Raw genomic sequence first — 21,684 nt, 5'->3', positions numbered from 1 at the left:
TGCTTGGTTGCTTTGGTTCATTAAATGTTTATGTGCTCCCCTACTCCCCAGTATCCATGCTTGGGAGCAGAGAGAAAAAGATCCTGACTTACCCAGAGAAGTGACTGATTTGCAAACAGTCATGCCAGTAATGAATGGCATAGATGGAACTACAACCTTGTCTCCCAACAGTGCCATCATCCCACACTAGATGGTTTGAATTATATTTTTAGGAGTTCAGACTCTTCTCTAAGCCATGGGATGGATGGGAGGTGATCTCTGGGATTATCATGATCAGAATGTACTTTTGGACACTTACTGCATTGAGTACATGGGATAGATTTTATGGGGAGACGTCCAGAAGCAGGAAGACTCCACCGGGGCTGCATTGGCCAAGTGACAAGAGTGCTTGGGAGATGGTGAATTTTTGCTCACCATAAAATAGGAGTTTCATGAGACAGAGGAAAAGGAACTAACAGAGTGGCGACAGAAGTTAAGCAAGGCTGAAAAGAGGTGGCTTTGAATTGAGTTGGACGAATAGACCAGAAAGAAGGGTCCAGGTGTGCTGATTTTGCTCTAGTGGCATGACCATGAGGCTCAGCAGGAAGTTTATGGAGCTCCCTTCTTCAGGTTGGTTCTGTAGATTTGATTATTGAACATTTCAGTCTGACCCTGGCAGTGTATGAGATCTGAATGTATTCTCTTCCTACTGCGTAGTCTACCTGCTGATAGCCGTGGTCTTCCGTGATTAATGTGCTTTAGTTCAACCTCGGAAAAGGACAGATCCTGCCTTCTTATCCAGGGCAAGTAAATAATTTAGGTATTGGGCCACATGTGCTATGCACTGCAATGTTCTGGCCATTGCTGTTACCCATAGTTGACCACCTTTAACAGAGAGACCTTCAGGGAGAAAGACATCAGGTTGTGAGAAATAATTTAGGGTGGGGCAAACCGATTTTTTTTTTTTTTAATGTGAGAACTGATTAAATGTTTTGGCTTAATTACAAGGAGATATATTTGGTCACAAAAAATTAAAAGAAAATACTTTTAAAAGGGAACATTGATATCTAATAAAAGATTTCTTTTTCTTAAGTGCTGCTTAACAGAAAAAATCCAACATATATTAATTTATTTGCAGGTGCTTTTCAGTGGGAAGAATTGGAAGAAGATATCAGGAAGAAGTTGAAAGATTCTGGAGATGTTTCAAATGTAATTGAGAAAGTTAAATGCATTTTAAAAACACCAGGAAAGGTAAATTGGTTTACCTTGATTTTGTCTGAACTATAACTGATATGTTATGATGAATAATAATACTGTCATGAGAAGAGTCAAATAACATAAATATACATGCTTTCCTTCAGTATATATTTTTCTCACTTAAATAAATGTAATTTCTTACTACCTCAGATTTTTGATTCGTGTAAGAATTAAAATATTTATAGCCATGTCTTTAAAATGTCCCTTTGTGCATCCTATCCTCTGAAACATTATCCTGGAGCTCTGGGAATAGGCAATCTATGCCTATTGTACTCTTACACTAAAGCTTTATTGGAGGGGATGCTTTCTCCATGGAATTTCAGTCCACATAGTTTTCAGGAGCAAAGCAGTTTCTCTGTGTGTTACCTTCAAGAATTGTGAGAAATGACTTATTTAGCCAGCTGGACAGTTAGAATTTTTCTTTTAGCAAGTCTAGATTCAATGTTATGAAAAATGTAGACTTTGTAAATGGTCATAAAATGTAAACATTAAAAGTCTAGTAACTTAGATTGCACAGAGTTTCTAAAAGCTTTAAATTTTAAGACAGCTGTATTATACAATTTGTTCAATTCTAAGGTAGCTACATTACATATTTAGCCAGTGTGTTGTTATTTCAGATTCTATGATAAACAAATTGGCTACAGTAGATAAGAAGGTAATTGTGGGCAATGCGTAGCAGAGTATAGGTTTACATAATTGTAAGAAAAAATGATTATTCCTTTCATTTTTTACAGATGACTTTCGTCATTTCTACAACCTAAATTATTAAGTTTTATGTTAATATTTTAAAATGTAAACAGTACTTTTAGAGATTTCCAGCTGTAACCATTGGGAAAATGGTTAAAAAAAAAACAGAGTAGCCTTGAATTAAGGGGCAAGACCTTTTTACTCTTGTTTCAGTGACACTGAAGCAGGTATATAAAAGCTGTCTGGTTTTACAGGTGTGTAGCAGAGTAGTAGCTCTCCTGCAATCTAATTCAACTAAAGAATACATTTATAGAAAGTGTCCATATACCAGCATTCTATTTCTCAAAAGTTTTCTAGATTAATTTATTTCATGGACCAATAAAAGTGTGCATCTCTGTTCTCATCAAACTTCTGTTCTCCTATTTTTTTCTGATTTGGAACATAGGTACCAAGGTGATCTGTTTATACAGGTTAATAATCTTTGTGTGTGTGTGTGTGTGAGTGTGAGTGCATCCATACATAAAGTATCTACAAAATATTCAGGCTGTACAAATACATAACCTTTATACGAAAGATTGTTTTGCACCTGAGCCTTCCCTTAGGTCTGATTCTGAATAGTCCTTCCTTTGAGTGCTGAGAATAAAATGGATTCTTGTTGATAAAGGGAGAGGCTGGGGCTTTTGTATGATTCTGTGATATTGAACCCAATTCCCTCCTTTGCACAGGAGGAGAGAAGATCTCTTCTACCCCTTCTTCCTGGGTGAGGGTCTCTGATTCACTAAGTATGGCATGGGGATAAATTGGGAGTACATTTAAATTATGAGTCTGACACGGATTATCTCTGTGGCTTTGAGAAGTTTTTTAACTTTTCAGGGCTTCCTGTAAAATGAGGGCTACACTGGATGAGCCCCTGCTAGCTCTCAGATTCTGTGATGCTTTTGGCTTTTATTCTCCTTTATGTGTGGCAACTGCCTGAAACCTAACCCCCCTTTCCTTCAGTGTGTATCATGATACATTGGGTATAGGATCTGAGGATATACTTTACTGGACTAAGAGTGTATGACACTGTTTTGTTTCTCTGTCTTGCTCATGGATACTGTTGTGGGGTGTGTTTTCTTCCTTGTGAAGAGGGAAAATACCATTTTTTTAATCCCTTGCCAAAGACTTTAAATTTCACCGTGTCCATAGTAGATTAATCCAGAGAGGAGGGTAGGCGTCATTTATACTTATTATCGCTAATTTTGTAAGTCAGATTATTTGTCAGGGAGAATGCTTTCTGAGTTCTTTAGCTAGCCAGGCAGAGGCCCTGAGATTCAGCAGATTGGGGCAGAGTGTGCGGGAAGAGGGGCTGGCCATTGACTTCCACGGTTGGAACACACAGGTGTCGGAAAACACAGCATTTGGGATTGAGGGTCACAGAAAGGATAAATAAAGCACCAAATCCTGAGGGCTGGTGACCACCAGGACAGAGGCACTATCCCTGCAGGCCACCAGTCAGAGTGAGCAGATCAAAGGACAGATAAGTGTTGTTATGGAAAGAGATTCTCTGGAGCTCCAGTTCAGAGACCCAGGCACACTTTTATAGAGGCGGGTCTCTGTGGTGGGTGGGTAAGAGACTTAAGATTATAAATTGTAAATCAAAATGGAGATGAACCAATTCATCGCTCTCAAGTATTTTGTAATATTCATTCCTTTAGGAGAAAATGTAGACCTAGTAAGCAGTAACAGGGTGTGGTGTGACAGTAGCAAGTTATATATAAATATTTTTCCTAATTACAAAATGAAATTTTTATATATGTGGTTTGTTAATTGCAGACCAAAATAGATTACATTGGAAAACATATTTCACTATGCATTCATATGAGATTGAACTACTGTTGTTTGTTTCCCAGATAACAAAGACCTATGGGGGTTTAGAACCATGCATTATGTTAGCTGTCGAGTTGAGTTTTTACTTAGCCATTTCATTTACTGCTGTGCATGTGGGATGTTATTATTGTTATTATTATTGTTATAGTTTATTTGCAGGCGGCAGATATAGTTCTTAAGGGCAAGCTCCAGTGCAAGCTGCCATCAGAGAAGCCATACAGCAGGTGATGATTATTTCTGCAGAAATTTAGCACAGTTTCCCAGATTCTCAAATCAGCCCGTGTGCATTATCAAAGCATATTATACAACATTTCCCCTTGTTTTTGTGTTTTTCCTTGTAGATTAATTGCTTAAGGAATTGCAAAACCTATCAAGCCAGAAAACCTCTATGGTTTTATAACACTTCCCTCAAGTTTTTCCTTAATAAACCTATGCTTGCTGATGTTGTCTTCGAAATTCAAGGTACAGTTCAACCTTTACAAAGTCTTTTACTCATTTCTATTTTTCTGTTTCACCTCTGAATATTTTAGGGAAAGGAAGGGCTATTCTCTATTGCAGATTGTAGATTAACACTGACTGAATTTCAAAAACATATTCCACGGAAATAGTTTTACTAAAATGAGAAATATGTATCTTCCTAAGTGCCCCCCACCCCACTTTACCGTGTGTTTCATTCACTTTTAGGGAACAGCAGGGGTTGGGGACTACCTGAGATATGCTGTTGTCTATTTTTGAGTGTGTATTGCTTTAAGATCCTAGTTTTTCATTCATATAAAAACAATCCCCTTAAAATTACATTAGCTCTCTTCCTTCCTTTTTTTTAATTTATGCAAAAGGAAGTAAATATGGGTTGAGAGTCTGCTGGTGCGGGGGCTTTGTGTAGTGACTCTATGCCTGTCCTACCTGGAACCCGTAGACATTGTACTTTTATTCCTCATGGCACTCTGAGAACTGCTCTCACTAGAGTCGCTGAGAGCTGCTGCTTATCTCTGTGGGGAAGTAATGCTATGTAATTTTAATAAAAACAAACTGTTTGGATGTCTGTTATTGATTATTGTCTTACATAATTCTGTTATGTTGGGTGATAACTCTTAAAAATGAGTTGCCAGGGCAGGTGTGGGGAAGGGGCTGCATGCAACATGTCTCCCCACAAAGAAGTAGGCCAAGGAAACGGCTAAGGAAGATAAGGCTTTCAAGCAGAAACAAAAAGAAGAACAGAGAAACTGTAGGAGCTAAAAGTGAAAACTGCAGGAAGGGCCCTCTGGCCACCAGTGGGATAAAGAAATCTGGCAAAAAGTATGCTGCTCCTGTGTCTGAGGCCATGGTGACCCTTGCTTCCATTTCTGATTAAACATCTGGATTCCCTGCTGTAACATCTTTTCCACCTATAGCTAGAATGAAGTTTTGTCTTGGAACCTATTGCACATTGAAGAAAGAACTTTTGTAGAAAAGAAGAAACCATACAATAGCTCATTTCTTGTTAATTCTCACTCAGCCATTCCTACCTTGACTGTGAGAGCAGACTAAGCCCAGGTCAGAATCCTTCCATGTCCGCTCTTCAGTCTCTGCTCTGCCTCAAATTCTGTACCACCTGGAAATAAACCAACCCATTTGAAAAAAAAAATTGCCAGGTAGCTTCAGTTATGCAAGAAGGTTAGGAGGAAAAATTTCCAAACTGACTACATAGAATTTCAGGAGGGCTATTACTAACAGGGAAATATAATTCCAGATTTTTTTATAGAGATGTATGGCAGCTAACATAGTCATCTACCTTTTAAAGTCTTTCCCAGAAAGATTTGTTTTACTTTTAAACTTTGGTCACTTGCCAAGACAAAGAATGAATTGGAAACTTTCCAAAGTGCCCTCTGCCAAGCTAGTGTCAGCACTGTGTGCACTGAGAGTTGGGACGCTGAGACCGGGAAAAGAAGAATGACCTTGAAATACATGAACATAATTAAAAAAAAACTAACGAGATCACAGACTTTATGCAACCCTTTCATCATTTTAGTGGAATCTAAAACTGATTCTAAGCCCCTAATAGTCTCACATCTGATTTTTAATTTATTGAATAAAAATCCAGTTGGTCTCGAAAGCTAGCTCTCATAAATTATTCATTATAAGTAGAACTAGCCTTGTCAGGGATATAGCGCCTACTGATTACAGAATTCCCTCATTAGCTTTTAGAAAAATCTCTGTTGATGAAGGTGTTTGGTAAAAATTCTTGCTATACTCTATCCATACAAAAAAGAAAGAGAGAGAGATATTTTTGTGTGTGTCATCTAAGAAGCTTCACCTTCCAACAGAAAGGAACTCATCCCTTGTTTAGAAGAACGATGATTGGTAAGTAAAGAAGTGTTTCAATCTTTCCAAAATTAATCTGAAAAAGTTCAGTTTGGAAAGATGGAATAGTAGTTTCTATGTTCTCCAAAGAAGATGACCAATGCCAAAGGACATGGCTGAATTCTGCTCTTCAAATGATTTCTTGGTGTCAACAAAATAAAACAAAAAATGTATATATTTAGAAAAAATGATTTCCTGGTGACACTGAGGCTGTCCTTTGGTCATACTTGTGTTTTAGGGTTGATTGGACTCATGTTCAGCAGAAAGATGGGGATAGGGTAGGGGTACACCTTTTCAGAGACCATAAGACAGTCTAGGGCAATGCTTTCATAACCAGGAAAAGAATTAGAAATCTGGAGGTAACGTGATGAACATACCAGGGTATTTCATCTGGGCCATGATGACTTCTCATGAATGTCTTCTATCTTGTAAAAGAGTATAGTATTATAGAGTATAATATAGTAAAACTACGTAATCAGATTGAGCATCTCTTACCTTCCTGGATGATGCTAAGAATAAATAGCGTCAGCTACTGGCCGGTCTCAACAGTCACACAGTGTTTTCTATAAATAAGATATGATATAATCAATTAAGTCTCTAAATCATAAATATATTTTAGTCCTTTAAATTCCATTTAACCTATGTTACCTTGTTTAGAGTTTTGAATGTTCCCAAACTTCTCAGTCATCCACTTAGAGAGAGATTCAGGGGTTATTCTCCAGGTGATTAATCTCATCCTTTCAGTATATATTTTAGAAGTTTAAGTGTGAGAGGGAAGCCTTAGTTCCTGGTCTTAGGTAGAACTTACAGTTACCAACAAGAAAGGATCTATGTCATTACATCTCTGTGTTCCCTACAGACCCTAAAACTGACTTACCTTTAACAGACTCTTAATAAATGATTGTTGTTAATGAGGTTAATGATTCTGAACTTGAGAATCATCACCTGTAACATAAATGATCTACAAGAAGGCTTGCATTGTAATGAGTCTATGAAGAGAGGCTCCATCTCTCTGTTAGGGATGTTAATGTAGCAAAGTCTGAGAGGAACAGACTTTGTAAGTTGAACCTACCAAGGTCAGTGAAATTAGGAATTGTCTCCCATCTCCACTTTTCTCTGTTGTGCTATAATATATAGCTACCAAATTTACTTATCATTTTCACAGGAGACATTAATAGTAAATATTATGCTATTGTTACCTACTGAGAAGATTTTCAAAGAAAATATGCAACATGTGAAATATATATCTTATTAAGAGAAAAGAGATAAGCAGTGACTGGAGAATCCTTTTTTGCTTATAATCTCTTATTTTCTCTCCTATTTCCACCTCATAGTGTTTTGCAGGCAAGTTCCCCACCCTATGAACTGGGCTAGGGTCAAAAAGAGCTCATTATGTGCCATGCTGGAGACAAGTAAGAGCTGCCATGGCTCTCTGTGTAGCCTCTCCCCAGCTCAAGAATGAAACCTCGCAGGGCATCAGGAGTGGATAGAAGCAAGAATGGGCTGAAAGTAGGATCTGACAGCAGCTTCCCTGCCTTCAGCTGCAGGAGCTGGGAAGCCTGGCATCTGCAGAGCCCGGGGAAGTGGGGAGAAGCTGTGGAATGGAAGGGTGTTTCCCTTCTAGCCGTGGGTTTGCGTTCTAACCTGTGGGTGTCCTTGGGCAAGTCACTTAACATTTCTAACCTTTAAACCTTCTCATTTGTGAAGTGAGGAGGGTGAGCCACAAGGATTCTAAGGTCCTTTTAGTGTTGAGCTCTGGGTAACTCGCTGATTGCCACCCTTTTTCTGTTCTCCTGAGAGTACTAAGGAGAAATTTTAGGTTGGAGGAAGTTCAAGGGAGCTCAACCACCTTTTAGGGGTTGAATTGTCCATTGTCCTGCTGAATGGAATGGGGCATATTTGAATTCACTTCAATGTGGTTATTCTCGTGGCGTGCTCAAGTTCCCTGAGGTACTTCTGGAATTCTTCCAAAAAATATAGGGGGAAGTGGAAAAACTGGAAGCATTCTAAATGAGGGAAAAAGGAGAGAAGTATTTGTCTAATTGATAGCTCTCCTTAACTAACAATTAGTTGACTTTATATATTCCTAAAGAAATTTTTTCATGATTATGAAAGTCGTATGTGACTGATACAGAACATAGATTTGGCTTTTGATTTGCACAACCCGGGCTAGAACATTAAAAATACAGCCGTATCTCCTGTACGGAATTATCTCATGTGAGAAGTACGTCGGTTATGTTTTTAAATCTATAAAAAGGAGAAGGTCTGGAAAGATACACACCACAGTGTGAACTGTGGTTATCTTTAGAGAAGAGATGAGGGTGACGATGACTAGAAAAATGTCACAATTACTCATTGTAAAATAGTGAAATAATATACAAAGATGCAAAAAAAAAATCACCTATAATCTTACTCCCCAATAACAATCATTGTTGACATTTGACATATTTCCCTCCAGTCATTTTCTCCTCTGCTTAATAAAAGGGACTATGTAATAACTACTATTTATCTAATTTATAGCCTTTGTTTTTAGACTTGTATCATAAGCATCAATTTTTGTTAGCCTTATTTTTTGTTTATTTTTAAATTTTTATTGACACACCAAAACAACATACAAACATGAACATTCTTAACATACAAGCATTCCATATATGGTGTGTAATCAGTGGCTCACAATATCGTCACATAATTGTGTATTCATCACCATGATCATTTTTAGAACATTTGCATCACTCCAGAAAAAGAAAGAAAAAGAAAAACTCATGCATACCATACCCGTTTCCCCTCCCTCTCATTGACCACTAGTATTTTCATCTACTCGATATATATATATTTTTGGCATAGGCAAGCACTGGGAATTGAACCCAGGTCTCTGGCATGACAGGCAAGAACTCTGCCTCCTGAGCCACCGTGTCCTGACCTACCCAATGTGTTTTTAACTCTGTTCTTCCTATTTTTTTTCTATACCCGTTATCACTCCCTTTCATTGATCACTAGCATTTCAGTCTACTCAATTTTTTTTAACTTTTGTTCCCCCTATTGTTTATTTTTCTTTAATCCATATTTTTTACTCATCTGTCCATACTGTAGACAAAAGGAGTATCAGACACAAGGTTTTCACAATTGCACAGTCACACTCTGAAAGCTATATTATTATACATTCATCTTCAAGAAATGTGGTTATTGGAACACAGCTGTACAGTTTCAGGCACTTCCCTCTAACCTCTCTAAGATTTTAAATATCTATAAAATGCATAAGAATAATCTCCAGAATAATCTCTTGACTCTGTTTGAAATCTCTCAGCTACTGACACTGTTTTGTCTCATTTCTTTTTTCCTCTTTTGGTTGAGAAGTTTTTCTCTGTTAACATTATTTTTAATGCCATTGTATGGTATATATTCTATTTTTTCAGTATAGTGTACATTTAGGTATTTCCTACTTTTTCAGTATTAGAAATAGCTGCATTGAAGAATTAGTGTAAAGACCTTACTCTTAAATTAGGACTGCTTCCTTGGGATAGATTCTTAGTCAAAGTATATGAACATCTGTAAGACTTTATATATGCTGTTTAAATTGTATGTATCCAGAAAGGTTATACAGTTTATATTTTCATTGGCAGTGTGTGAGAGTGTTTTACCATATCTTTGCCAACATTAAGTGTCCTATATCTCAATTTTTCTTGCAAAGTTGATATGACTCTATTTTTAATGTTCTAATCTGGACTCATGAAGCCCAAGTTGTGCAAATCAATCTCTTCTGATCCACTGAACCTTTTAATATCAAGACATTCTTATATTAACAATAATAATAGCCCTAACTCTGTGACAAGAACTGTAGTAGAGATTAAATATGTAATGAACAAGTCTCAAAACACCCCATATGTTGGTATTGTTATTGCAGCATCTGCGACTGAGATGCAAAGAGGTAAAGTAAGTGGTTTCGTATCACAGTGCTGGTTGCCTGGTGATGGTGATGATGAGAGATTTGCCTCCAGGCTTTTCTAACTTCAGGGCTGGTGCTGAAGGTGAGGTTAAAATGTCTGGTTAGTGCTACTAGAAAAAATAGATTTTCAGAATGATTTAGACAGAGCTTTATTTAATTCAGAGTTAAAGTGCGTTCTTTCACATATCTTATTTTATATTCTTGTCTTAGGAAATTTATACCAGGCCTAGAGGGTGGAGGTTTACTTTTTAGGTCATGTTAATGCCTCTCAGTGTGATAACACTTGGGCCTATGGTTTTTATTTGTAGTTAAATTATTAATAGCTGGCTAAATTTCAGTGTTGTTCTGACTTGCTGTAAATGGAAATAGCTGTTTGACCTATAAATGTGTCTCTAACTTTGCGATTGACTTGTGTCTTGGAGTAGGTCTGTTTGGATCTGTTCTGTTTGGGGTATGCTAGGCTTCTTGGATCTATAGTTTTATGTATTTCATAAAAGATGGGAAATTTTCAGTGATTATTTCCTTCACTAGTGTTTCTGCCCCTTTTCTCTCTTCTTATCCTTCTGGGACACTCATCACACATTTATTCATGCACTTCATGTTGTCATTCAGGTCCCTGAGACCCATATTTTCCCATTCTTTTCCCTATTGTTCTTTTGTATTTAGGATTTCAGATGTTCCGCCTTCTATTTCACTAATCCTTTTTTCTGCCTCTTCAGATCTGCTCTTGTAGGTCTCCATTGCTTTTTTTTCATCTCTTCTATTGTGCTTTCATTCCTATAATTTCCACCATTTGTTTTTCAGACTTTCAAGTTCTTCTTTATATTCACCCAAGGTCTTCTTTGTACCCTTCATCTCTTTTGTCATATCCTCCCTCAACTCATTGATTTGATTTTTGATGTGGTTTTGCATGTCTGTTCAAACATCCTTAATTAGTTGTTTCAACAGCTGTATCTCATTTGAAATGTTGGTTTCTTCCTTTGACGGGGCCAGCTCTTCTGTTTTCCTAGCATGACTCATTATTTTTTCCTGGTATCTAGACATTTAATTTCCTTAATTACTTTATTCTGGGGTTCATTTTTGTTCTTTTATCTAGGGTTTTCTTGGTGGTTGGCTTTGTTCTCCATCTGCTCTTTAGCATTTCTTACGACTTATTCTAGACCTCTAGCATAGCATCTGTTCAACTGAACAGATTGTTTCAGCTCTTGTTTTTCTGGTTCTTGCGCTGCCTATATGGAACCTTTTGGTCTCCTCAGATATTACAGACCACAGTCAGATTTTGCCAGACCAGACAGGCCCATGTCTCATGAGGACGGTGTAACCAGTATCAAGTTTCCCTGAGGGTGAGACCCAGCAAGTTGTCAGGCTTTCCTATGAAGCCTCTAGACTCTGTGCTTTTCCTGTCCTGCCCAGCATGTGGCACTTGTCAATCGCAGCTTCCTACCAGGGTAAAGTGATGTGGTGCCTTTAATTCTCAGCATCCTCTCCCTGCCTGTAGTGTGGTTGAGACAGAGGCTGAGGTAGAAGGTGGGCCTAGGTTGCTTCTATATTCCAGCCCCTGGGGCCTGAATTCCCTGAAGGAGAGCTGCCACTTAGCTGAGCCCAGCTCCCCTTTTCTTGGGGAAGATACACCCTTTAGGGAATGGTCCCCATTCACCTGCCTAGCAGTTGTCTCTCAGACCTGCCTTAATCCTGCCCTTGGCAGTGCTGAAGCCTTAGAATGCTCACAGTTCTCTCCAATGAGTTGTTAAGAAGTATATATATAAAAAAAAAAAAATGCAGGGGGAAGAGGGGGGGCTTTTCAGAGCCAGACCCCAGCTCCCTGGGTTTGCTGATCAAGAGCTGGAGTTGTTACACAGGTCTGTGTGTTCTCAGGCTCTGTGTGCCCCCCTTTCTTGGAGCCCAGTCCTTTTCCAGTATTTTGTGCTGTCCAACTCAAAAAGCTTCAATTTTTTTGTGTTTTTTTCCCCATCAGTCTTACCCACTCTCTGCTTGGGCAAAAACTCCCGGTTCCTTTAGTGCTTACTCCAGGTTTATCTGTGCTCAGGGCCTGTTTTCAGCAATCTGAATTTGTTAGTAAATTCTGCAGTTGGAGCTTTGTTGAGCTGACTTCCTTGTTCCTAGCAGGGTCTGTTTCTTTTTCCATGGGAACCAGCCTATTGTGTCCATTGGGGAGGGGCGCTGGCCTCCTTGGCCTGGGAGACTTACAGTGTTGTGTGGAATCTCAGCCGCTCTACCTGGTCCAGACTAGTGTATGATGTGTGTTCTGTTACTGACATCCTCCCAACAATTGTTCATTCTGTTCCTGGCTATTCACTAGCTGCCCTGGAGGGCAAGCGAAACTCCACACCTCACTATGCCACCATCTTGCCTGCCTCTGTGATTGACTTGTTAATTTAGATATTTATACCAGAAATGGTAAGGAAAAGTATTAGCTACTTTAAGTTTATTTATATTGACCATAAGATTAGTTCCAAGTGAAATGGTTAGATGATAACTTTGCCTCAAATCTTAATGTTAAATTGTTTTTTTAAATAAGTTCTAGTAAAACCTTTAAATAAGCTTACAGTTCTTTTCTCTAGGAATTTATAATATTTACGATGGAAAATGCACATTTTGAGAGATTTGTATTTGTGAAATAATTCACATTTGGATATAATGTTAGTGTGGTTAATGTGTGGTAATGAGAATGATACCTTAAAATTAAATAATTATCCACTTAAGTACAATGCTTTCTTTTCATTCAATAAAAATAAATTAGAAGTCACATGTAACTAACTCATTGCCTTCCCAGTTTTAAGCATATCACTCAACTTCATGAGAGGTTTAATGAAACCAGAATGAGAATAGAAATTGGGAAACGATTCAGTCTGGAGCTGAGGCATTGAAACACCAGCAGGATGGGGTGGCAGGGACATGGTTTTGGGGCTAGAAAGACCTGGCCGGAATCCTTGCTTTGATGCATATTTACTGCATTGGTTTGGCTTGTGTTACTTTAGGTTTCTGGTCCTTGGTTTCCTTGCCTGCAAAATAGGGGTGCTAATTTCTACCTTGCAGAGTTGTCAGAAGGATGGAGATAATACATATAAAGAGCTAAAAGAGCTAGCAGTGACGTAGCATATAGAGTCGACCCTTCACCACCACCACCCGCCCCCGCCCCGCCCGCAATGACAGCCAGTCCTGATGAGACATGGGCACGTTCTCCTACTAAACCCAGGTGCCTTAAATTGTGCCTTGAAAATGTTCCAGGCTGGGTGCACAGGTTCGGTGGTAGAATACTTGCCTTCCATGGAGGAGACCAGAGTTTGTTTCCTGGACCATGAACCCTGCCCGCCCTGTCCCCCCAAAAAAAGTTCCTGGCTGGAGTTGCCGTCAGATCTAAACTCTATTTACTATCCCTATAATAGCTATTCATCAAATATATGTGTATATATATTTATTACCAAACCCAACTTTTTTTTTCGTATCTCAGATTTGTATCTTTTTCCATTAAAAAAAGAAAGCTACTCTGCAGTTCTAAATTTAGTCTTGGTAAACATTTAAACCTGGTACAGAAAAATCTGAGTGTCTTGGCATTTGAATCTGCGTAACATGAAAAACGCTTTTACAAAATTACATTGTTTCCTTGTTTACTTGTCTAGTACATGTTCTAAATCTCCCTTGAGCTAGACAGGTATCCTGTGTTCACATTAAAACCAAAACAATTCTGAAAATTTCATTTGGAAATCTGGACTATAATATGGAGAAAGTATAACAAATGTAGTATTTATTTTAGTATCAGTAAAAACAAAGATCTTAGAAACTCCGTGTCAAGTGCCTTGAACACTTAAGCTTTTAAATTGTTTCACTTTGATACCTCTTTTCCTTATGAAAAGTTTCTTAAAACTGTAACATCAAATAAATAATACAAAGTAGAGATACTTTGGGCCTTGACATTTTGAAAAACATGTTTGTCTTTTAACTAGAACATTGTTTTGTTTTTTTTCTAAGTAATTCTTCAACTATATCCTATTGCAGGTTGGGCTATAATTACGTTTATATGAATTATGTTCATTCAGCTTTTTCTTTATTGCAGTGCTAAAAATATGTGACTGTTCTGAGGCATTGTATTTCAGTATCACAGTGAAACAATTTATAACACTGAAACGGTAGTTTTAAAAGGTATAAAACGGAAGTTGATGTTGTCTTAATTGGCAGTATAATGGCTTTCAAAACTAAATTCTAAGCTTGAAATAGACTTTGAAATACTTTAAGGGCTTACTTTACTGAGTGATTTGTTGCTGGTTTTATAACCTCTTTGTAGCCATATTATCAACCGAAAATGTCTGTTAGTTTCAGGGTTACTTACCAAATTCCACCTCCATCTACAATCCACTTTGTACTTTTGACCAATCTTAATTTCCTCTGCTTAACCCAATTGATAAGTTATTTAGTTTGTTTAAAGCATGCTTCTAATTTTCCTTTGCATTTTTTCATGGTGTGCCCTACTTAACTTCAAGATTTTGAAACTTTAAAGTGACGTGTTCAGTTGTATTACCTGTTTGAACTCTTCATTGTTATATACAAATAATACAGAGAAGCTATGGGATATCCAGTATGCTTTTACTATGGAAACTGGTCCTTCTCTTAGATGGGCACTGTAGAATGGAGGGTATCCCCAAGCAGTCCAAAACCCAGGAGACCGTCGGAGGTGGGGGGAAGGTGTGGATAGGAGAAGATGCATGGGGGAATGTGATGGCCTGGTGGGACTGGTCACCTCACCTGCTTCCCACTGTTCCATAGGCCGGTGGGGGTGGGGTGGGGTGGTGATGGCTACTCCCAGTGCAAGCAGTGGGCCAGAAGTGCAATGTCAGGGGTTATTTGTGTGTGATTGGCTATGGAGAAAAACACTGTGCTTCAATGCAACTCTTCCTTCCTTCCTGACCCAGTGGATGTTCTGCCTGGACTTAAAAGGAACAGAGAACCTAATAATTGTAAATATTTTAGAGAAGAATATATGACTTTGGGACGTATGAACTTTTAGGGATGCACAGATGAAGGCTCTTGGGTAGAGCAGAGTAGTTTAGCTCATAGAGTTACTTCCTGGAAGGGCTGCAGCTTTGTCCCTCACATTGGCTCTGGTGTCTTCGATCACACTAAAAGCTTAACAAAGTAGGGGTGACTCCCTGTTCCTCATCTTTATCTCTTCAGTATCAATCGTGGTGATCGGAGCCTGATTGGTGCTCAATAATGATCTGTTGAACTGACCTTGACTGAACCGAAGGCTGATAGTGTGGATTCATGGTCTCCTGAGGTGGTAGGAGTGTGAGAACTTCTTCGCCACCCCATGAGCCATGGCTACGCGTGCTCCGGGCTGGTGCTCCCTTTGGGCATTGGAGCAGGACCTGGAGAGCTTAGGAAGCTGTAACTAAAGAGTCAGTTTAGTTTAATGAGCTTCAGTGATGAATATAGGCTGATGGGCTTTTAAAATTTAAAATTTAAATTCTGGCCTTTCCAGAAGCAGACATAGTTCCATTAGGAAAGGAAAGAGGTAATATGCTGGGGAGACAGTAGGGATGACAAGGTCATCCCCTCCCAAATTTTCCACTAGGTCTCAGCTGCTCTCCTAGACTCCATTAGAGACTTCCTTGCAATTCCTACTGTAATCTGTGGACTGTTTAGGCCTTGGTTACAGTTTTCTGCTTCTGTTAAGGGGATTCTGGTCAGGACTATGCTTTGAGTTTGACCACGAAGGGTAATGGTGGTGTTTTTTGAGGGAGACACAAAGGCAGAGGCGGTGGTGTTATTTCAAGCCAATTTGAAAGGAAAACTGTTTTGTTATAAAAACATGATGCAAACAATTTCATTTCAGTATTTCAATTTTTAGGAAATATAAAAAATATATAAACTAAGTAATAAATAGTTGCCTTACCTTTTATTTTCCAGTTAAAAACTATAAAATTTCTGGATTCATGCTGGATTCGTTCCAAGATTTGCTTTCTGCGCGTGCGCTTAGCTGTGCCTCCCTAATGCAATATCACTGGCACTCTACTTAGAATGGAGGCTGCTGAATTAAACTGCAGATTTGCCTCGCTTAGCTAAGGTCTTTATTTCCCCTTGGGCCTTGCAGGTGCAGCGGTGCCAGCCCACAGGGCCATCCTGGTGGCCCGTTGTGAAGTGATGGCAGCCATGTTTAATGGCAACTACGTGGAAGCCAAGAGTGTTCTGATTCCAGTTTACGGTGTTTCCAAAGAGACTTTCCTGTCGTTCCTGGAATACCTGTACACAGACTCCTGCTGCCCAGGTGAGTCAGACTGTAATACTAGATGGTGTCTCACAGTTCTTTCTTTTCACCCATTTAGATAAACTGCTTCTGTGTGAACTGTGTTTTCGGTTGCAGTGTGTCGCAGTAGATGTCATGAATGTGCTAAGCCGCTGCGGGAGGTATTGGGACAAATGAATTTTCATCCCGTTCAGATGGGAGAACAGTGGCTGGGCGCCCCTTGTGGGCTCTCAGATTGCACAGTGTGGGGACCACCATGCAGGCACCAGCATCGGAGGCGTCTTGTAGGACCCGAAGGCTGGCCTGGTTTTGCACGCTGGGGCAGAGCGCTTTCTGGAGCACTGTCCCTCCCTGCAAGCAGGAGGGTTGGGCAGCTGCTTTTATGGAGCTGACTTAGGACTGAGGCACTTTCGAAGGCTTTGGATTCTGAGATTCCCTTGATCTTCTCTCTGCTCAGAGGATATGGGATTTTACTTGACCTGCCTCGGTTCGTCTCCTCCAAACAACTTTTCCTAAGATGTTTAGAATGCCCCATAGAATGTAGAATTTATTTGCTGACCCAAAACTATCTTTGACTACGAGCCACCCTCTACAAGTTTGGAGTAAGTTTCTTCTGGCTGGAGACAGTTTGAAGAAATAGCCCGATCTCTTCAGTGGGTCTGGAGCATTAGGATGCAAGCATGGAGGAGGCCCCTTTGAGCCGGCTTCACATTTTGGCCACCAGATGGCGCCCACCACAAACACAACTGGAGTTAGCCCCAGGTGGCTTAGTCCCAGGGACTGAGATGGCAGAACCAGGCAGGGCACCCCATAAATACAAAAAGAGGCCATATCTCTCTTCAGAGGCTCACTGCTTTATTATTATTATTGTTGTTGTTATTATTAATATTATTATTTAAGAAAAGAAACTACACGCTTAGAACCATCAAAAAATGGATATCTTAGCTTGTCCATAGGCATATTTAAATAAAGTATCCAAATAATCATTGCAAATCCTGTGTTTGTGCAGTAAGTTTCATAAACCAATTTATAATGAAGGTAACAAGGAAAAAAATCTACAAATTCAGATATCAGAGTTTCTTAAATTTTGAATATTAAACACTAACTTAAATACCATTTGATCAACTGTCAAAACTGTGAATGTTCTCAAAATGTCAAGCAGAAAGTTATTACAAATATCGACATGTCATGAACATTTTACTGATTCAGGAAAATATAAAGATACAAATATTTTTACAATTAACATATGAAAATCTGAACCACCAATAATGGGTATTGGTTATAATGGGTATGGGTTAGCTTATCCACAGGCATACTTCAATAAAATATCCAAATAATCATTGTAAAGCCAGTTTGTTCAGTATGTTTCATAAACCAAATGAAAATTAAAGCAAGCAAGAAAAATTCACAGATACAGACATCAGCGTTTCTAAATATTAAACCCCATCTTAAATACCATTTAATTAACTATCAAAATTCTGTGTATTCTCAAAATGTCAACTAGAAAGTTATTACAGCTACCGGCTTTGCTATGGGAATCACCTAAGTTACTATACATTTTCGAATTTTTTTTATCAGGAATCTGTCTTAATAATTACTTTAGCTGCCTATAGTTTTTTAAAACATTTTTTTTAATTGTAAAATATAAAATATATACAAAGCAAAAACAGAAAAAAGCAATAATTTTCAGAGCCCACTTCAACCAGCAGCTTCAGAACAGGTCACAGGGTTTGTCGTGGGCTCCTGTTCCCTCATCTCAGATTCTCCTTCTAGCTGCTCCAGAACACTGCAGGCTAGAAGGAATACTAATATAGCAATTCAGTAGCCATACTCATCTGTTAAATCCCATTTTCTTTGTTATACCTCCTCCCTTTCCTTTAATCCCTCTCCCACACTAGAGCAATTTTCGGAGAATGCCCTCACCGAAAGGCTACCCAAAGAGGTTGAGTCTAAATGCAAGGAAATGAATAGAAGTGATGCTAATTAATTAGCAGGTTAATAAGCAACATTGTCATATCAATGGTGAATATGACTGAAAGGGGATATGTACTGTTATGTATCCCAGTGATTAAATGTATGATCATAAATAAGTTCTCACATGAACTATTTCAATGGTTCAATAGTAGGCAAGGAGTCAATGGCAGAGGGATATAGGGGGAAAACTAAAAATGCATTCTATGGCCAATAGTTAAGAGGCAGTTAGAGCGTGCTAATGGTCGTAGTTTGCTAAACCCCAATCCACATCACTCCTGTTGACTTTTTTTTTTTTTTACAGAACCATTCTTCATTCAGCTATCAACTGATTTAGCTCTATCAGTAACACTGAGAACATCACACATGCATATATCAAAACAGATCTAACTGTAATTTGGGCAGTGAATAAAGAAGTATTTGAGAAGTCCCCTTGGGGGGCTGGGGAGAAAGGAGGAAATATTCAGCTTTTCCCCATTTAGAGAATTTCTGATATTCTCGGAAGCAGTGGGGACAACCAAATCAACAGGCCAAGCCCTTTATCCCGGGCCCCCTACAAAACTCATTCCTGCAAAGGATAGGCTAAGTCCACCCAAAATTAGGTCCAAGAATCACCCCCAGACAATTCCCCTTTGCCATTCAGAGGTGTCCCCCCCCCCCCAAGAATGTAAGGAACTTAGGAGGGATACGAAAGAGAATTACATTAAAAATAAGAGTTATCGGGAAGTGTTAAACAAACTGGGACCTAAAACCAGGCGAAAAAAACTTGGGAGGATTTAGGCTAACAGGAGAATTTACCCAATAGCCCTGAAATTGATTATTAAGGGTAATTATAGAATAATCTTCTCTGCAGAATTAGAAAAAAAAATAGATTTACTTCTAAATGTGAAGGCTAAATTGATTATTTCTGAAAATGCAGTCGTAGTTTAGAATGCTGACTCCTTGCAGGCTTTTTCTAGGCATTCTCTTCTACATTTGGTAATTGTAGTCGGCATATTTTTTGTTTATTTACTTCATGTTGTTTGCTTTTTTTTAGGTCATGAAAGAACTAGTTTTATTGTCCATTTTATCTTATTTCCCTTCTCTCATCAGCTGGCATTTTTCAAGCCATGTGTCTCCTAATCTGTGCAGAGATGTACCAGGTATCCAGACTGCAGCACATCTGTGAGCTTTTCATCATTACACAGCTGCAGAGCATGCCGAGCAGGGAGCTGGCATCCATGAACCTCGATATAGTTGACCTGCTCAAAAAAGCCAAGGTAATTGGTGGGTTTTTTTTAATTTTGTAAAAAAATTTATACTGTATTTTTCAAATTTCTGTTTATTAAGAAATATGTTAGTCTGTTCCAGTAGCCTTGATTCTCAAAGAAGACTGTATAACTGTATAGCTTTTACAGTGTGACTGTGTGATTGTGGAAGCCTTGTGTCTGGTGCTCCTTTTATCCAGGGTATGGGCAGAGGAGTAAAAGTAATAATAAATATAAGGCTAAAAAATAAATAGTAGAGGGAGATAAATGGTAAAAATTGGGTAGATTAAAATACTGTGGGGCAGTGAGAGGGAGGGGAAGGGGTATGGGATGTATGAGGTCTTTTTTTTTCCTTTTTATTTGTTTTTCTGGAGTGATGCAAATATTCTAAAAACGATCATGGTGAAGAATACACAACTATGTGATGATATTATGAGCCATTGATTGTATAAAATGGTTGGACTGTGTGTGTATGCAGATATTTCTCAATAAAAATATTTTTAAAAGAAAAAAAAAAGAGGTATTAGCACTTGTTCCAGCCCAGCACAACCCTGAGACCAAAGAATATGCCAGGCAGAAAGTTTGCCGTGACTTTAATTGGAGACTTACCAACAGGAGAAAATCCTACCCAGTGGTGGCTGGTTGGTTGGAAAATGAGATCACTCCACACCAAAACCAAGAGAGGGAGTGCCTGGGTTGGGGGATGGGGGGTTGTGGGCGAGGGTTGCAGCCTATGAAATTTAATATAGTCCTGCGAGATTTGGTTTAGTATAGCCTCGAGAGAGTTGGTTACCAACAGTGATAAGGGAAGGGGAGTTTGAATGCAAGCTGCTACATGCTTCCCTAAAGTAGGGGTCTGGACCCAAGGTTCCCACAGTACTGGGCTCAGTTTGGAAGTTTGACTAAATGATGCTAAAGTGGCCTCGTAACAATTTCTGTGGCTAGATAGTTTGAAGCATTGTTTTTTTTTTGTGCAGTGGTAGGGCTTGCCATAGCAGTCACAGCTTACCATTGATGCTGTACTGAACCTACTGCCTTGATTTTTTTCGATTGTCAATCACACATCCCTGAAATTGCATATGTTGAGTTTGTGTAAAATGAGGTCCTACTGTAATAGTTAAATAGCATCATTTAATGAGGAAACCAAAGGACCCTCCACCCCAAAAAGGGAATGAGAACATGAGAGAATCACAGGAATAACAAGTTGCTGGAGCGGCCAGATGTCTCCCTGTAGCCAGCTCTTGATATCTGTGATCTTCATTCTTGTAATGCACAACCCTTAGGCTACATCCTGCCCCCACTGGTAGATTATCAGTGGTTAATCATCTAAGAGGTGGCTTCTTTTAAAATAACCATGGGCTCTGGCTCTATTCCCTTGAGATTATTCACATTCATCTACTAAAAGATAAGGGGAAAAAGGATTGTTAAAATGTGATGTGAGATTAGATGAACTGTAATGTCCTTTCCAATTCAAAAATTCTCATTTCATATGTCATAAAAATAAGAGAGATCTGTGAATTTATGTGTTAAAACGGTCCCCCGCTACGACTTTTTTTTTTTTTTTTTTTTTTTTTTTTTAAGGAAAGACAGAGAGAAGGAAGGAAGGAAGGAAGAAAGGGAAACATCTTTAAACATTTTCTTGTATTCTGTTTCTCCGTTTTTGTTACATGGGCTGGGGCCGGGAATCGAACCGAGGTCCTCCGGCATAGCAGGCAAGCACTTTGCCCGCTGAGCCACCGCGGCCCGCCCCCGCTACGACTTTTTAAAAGAGCAAACTTCTGAGTTTCTTCTTTAAGATCTGAGATCACAAATCTATTTAGCATTACATATTGATTATTTAATAAGCAAAGGCATGGCTGCATCTGTGGTTAAACTTAAATCAGATTATTTGAGGTTCTTGAGGATTTAATTTAAGCTTTTAATCTTAAACTCATGGACTTCACTAACTGCACCTGTGTAGCAGAGGTAAGCTTGTAGTTCACAAAGGTATACCCTTGGCAACATCTAAACAAGTTCGTCTGAGGAACAAACCAAAAAGCATTTTGAGAAAGAAAAAACATCAACCTAAGGGTGTATGTTTCAATGTGCAAATATTACTAGGAGAAGGTTATGTCTGAACAGTTGCTATT

The 21,684-nt window shown here is 38.8% G+C and overlaps 1 protein-coding gene across 1 annotated transcript in view; it reads left to right on the top strand.

Annotated features, from left to right (window-relative positions):
- RHOBTB3 (Rho related BTB domain containing 3) overlaps positions 1-21,684 on the top strand; it is a 69,313-nt gene that overhangs the window by 33,805 nt on the left and 13,824 nt on the right. The window contains exons 7-10 of the mRNA XM_077139116.1: positions 1,118-1,230; positions 4,134-4,254; positions 16,185-16,358; positions 19,401-19,567. Of these exons, the coding sequence (XP_076995231.1) occupies positions 1,118-1,230; positions 4,134-4,254; positions 16,185-16,358; positions 19,401-19,567 (575 nt within the window). The remainder of the gene's footprint in view (positions 1-1,117; positions 1,231-4,133; positions 4,255-16,184; positions 16,359-19,400; positions 19,568-21,684) is intronic.

This window comes from Tamandua tetradactyla, chromosome 21 (assembly GCF_023851605.1).
Source record: "Tamandua tetradactyla isolate mTamTet1 chromosome 21, mTamTet1.pri, whole genome shotgun sequence".
Lineage (NCBI taxonomy): Eukaryota > Metazoa > Chordata > Mammalia > Pilosa > Myrmecophagidae > Tamandua > Tamandua tetradactyla.
Note: the sequence above shows the minus strand (reverse complement) of the source record. Positions and strands in the feature narration are given on the sequence as shown.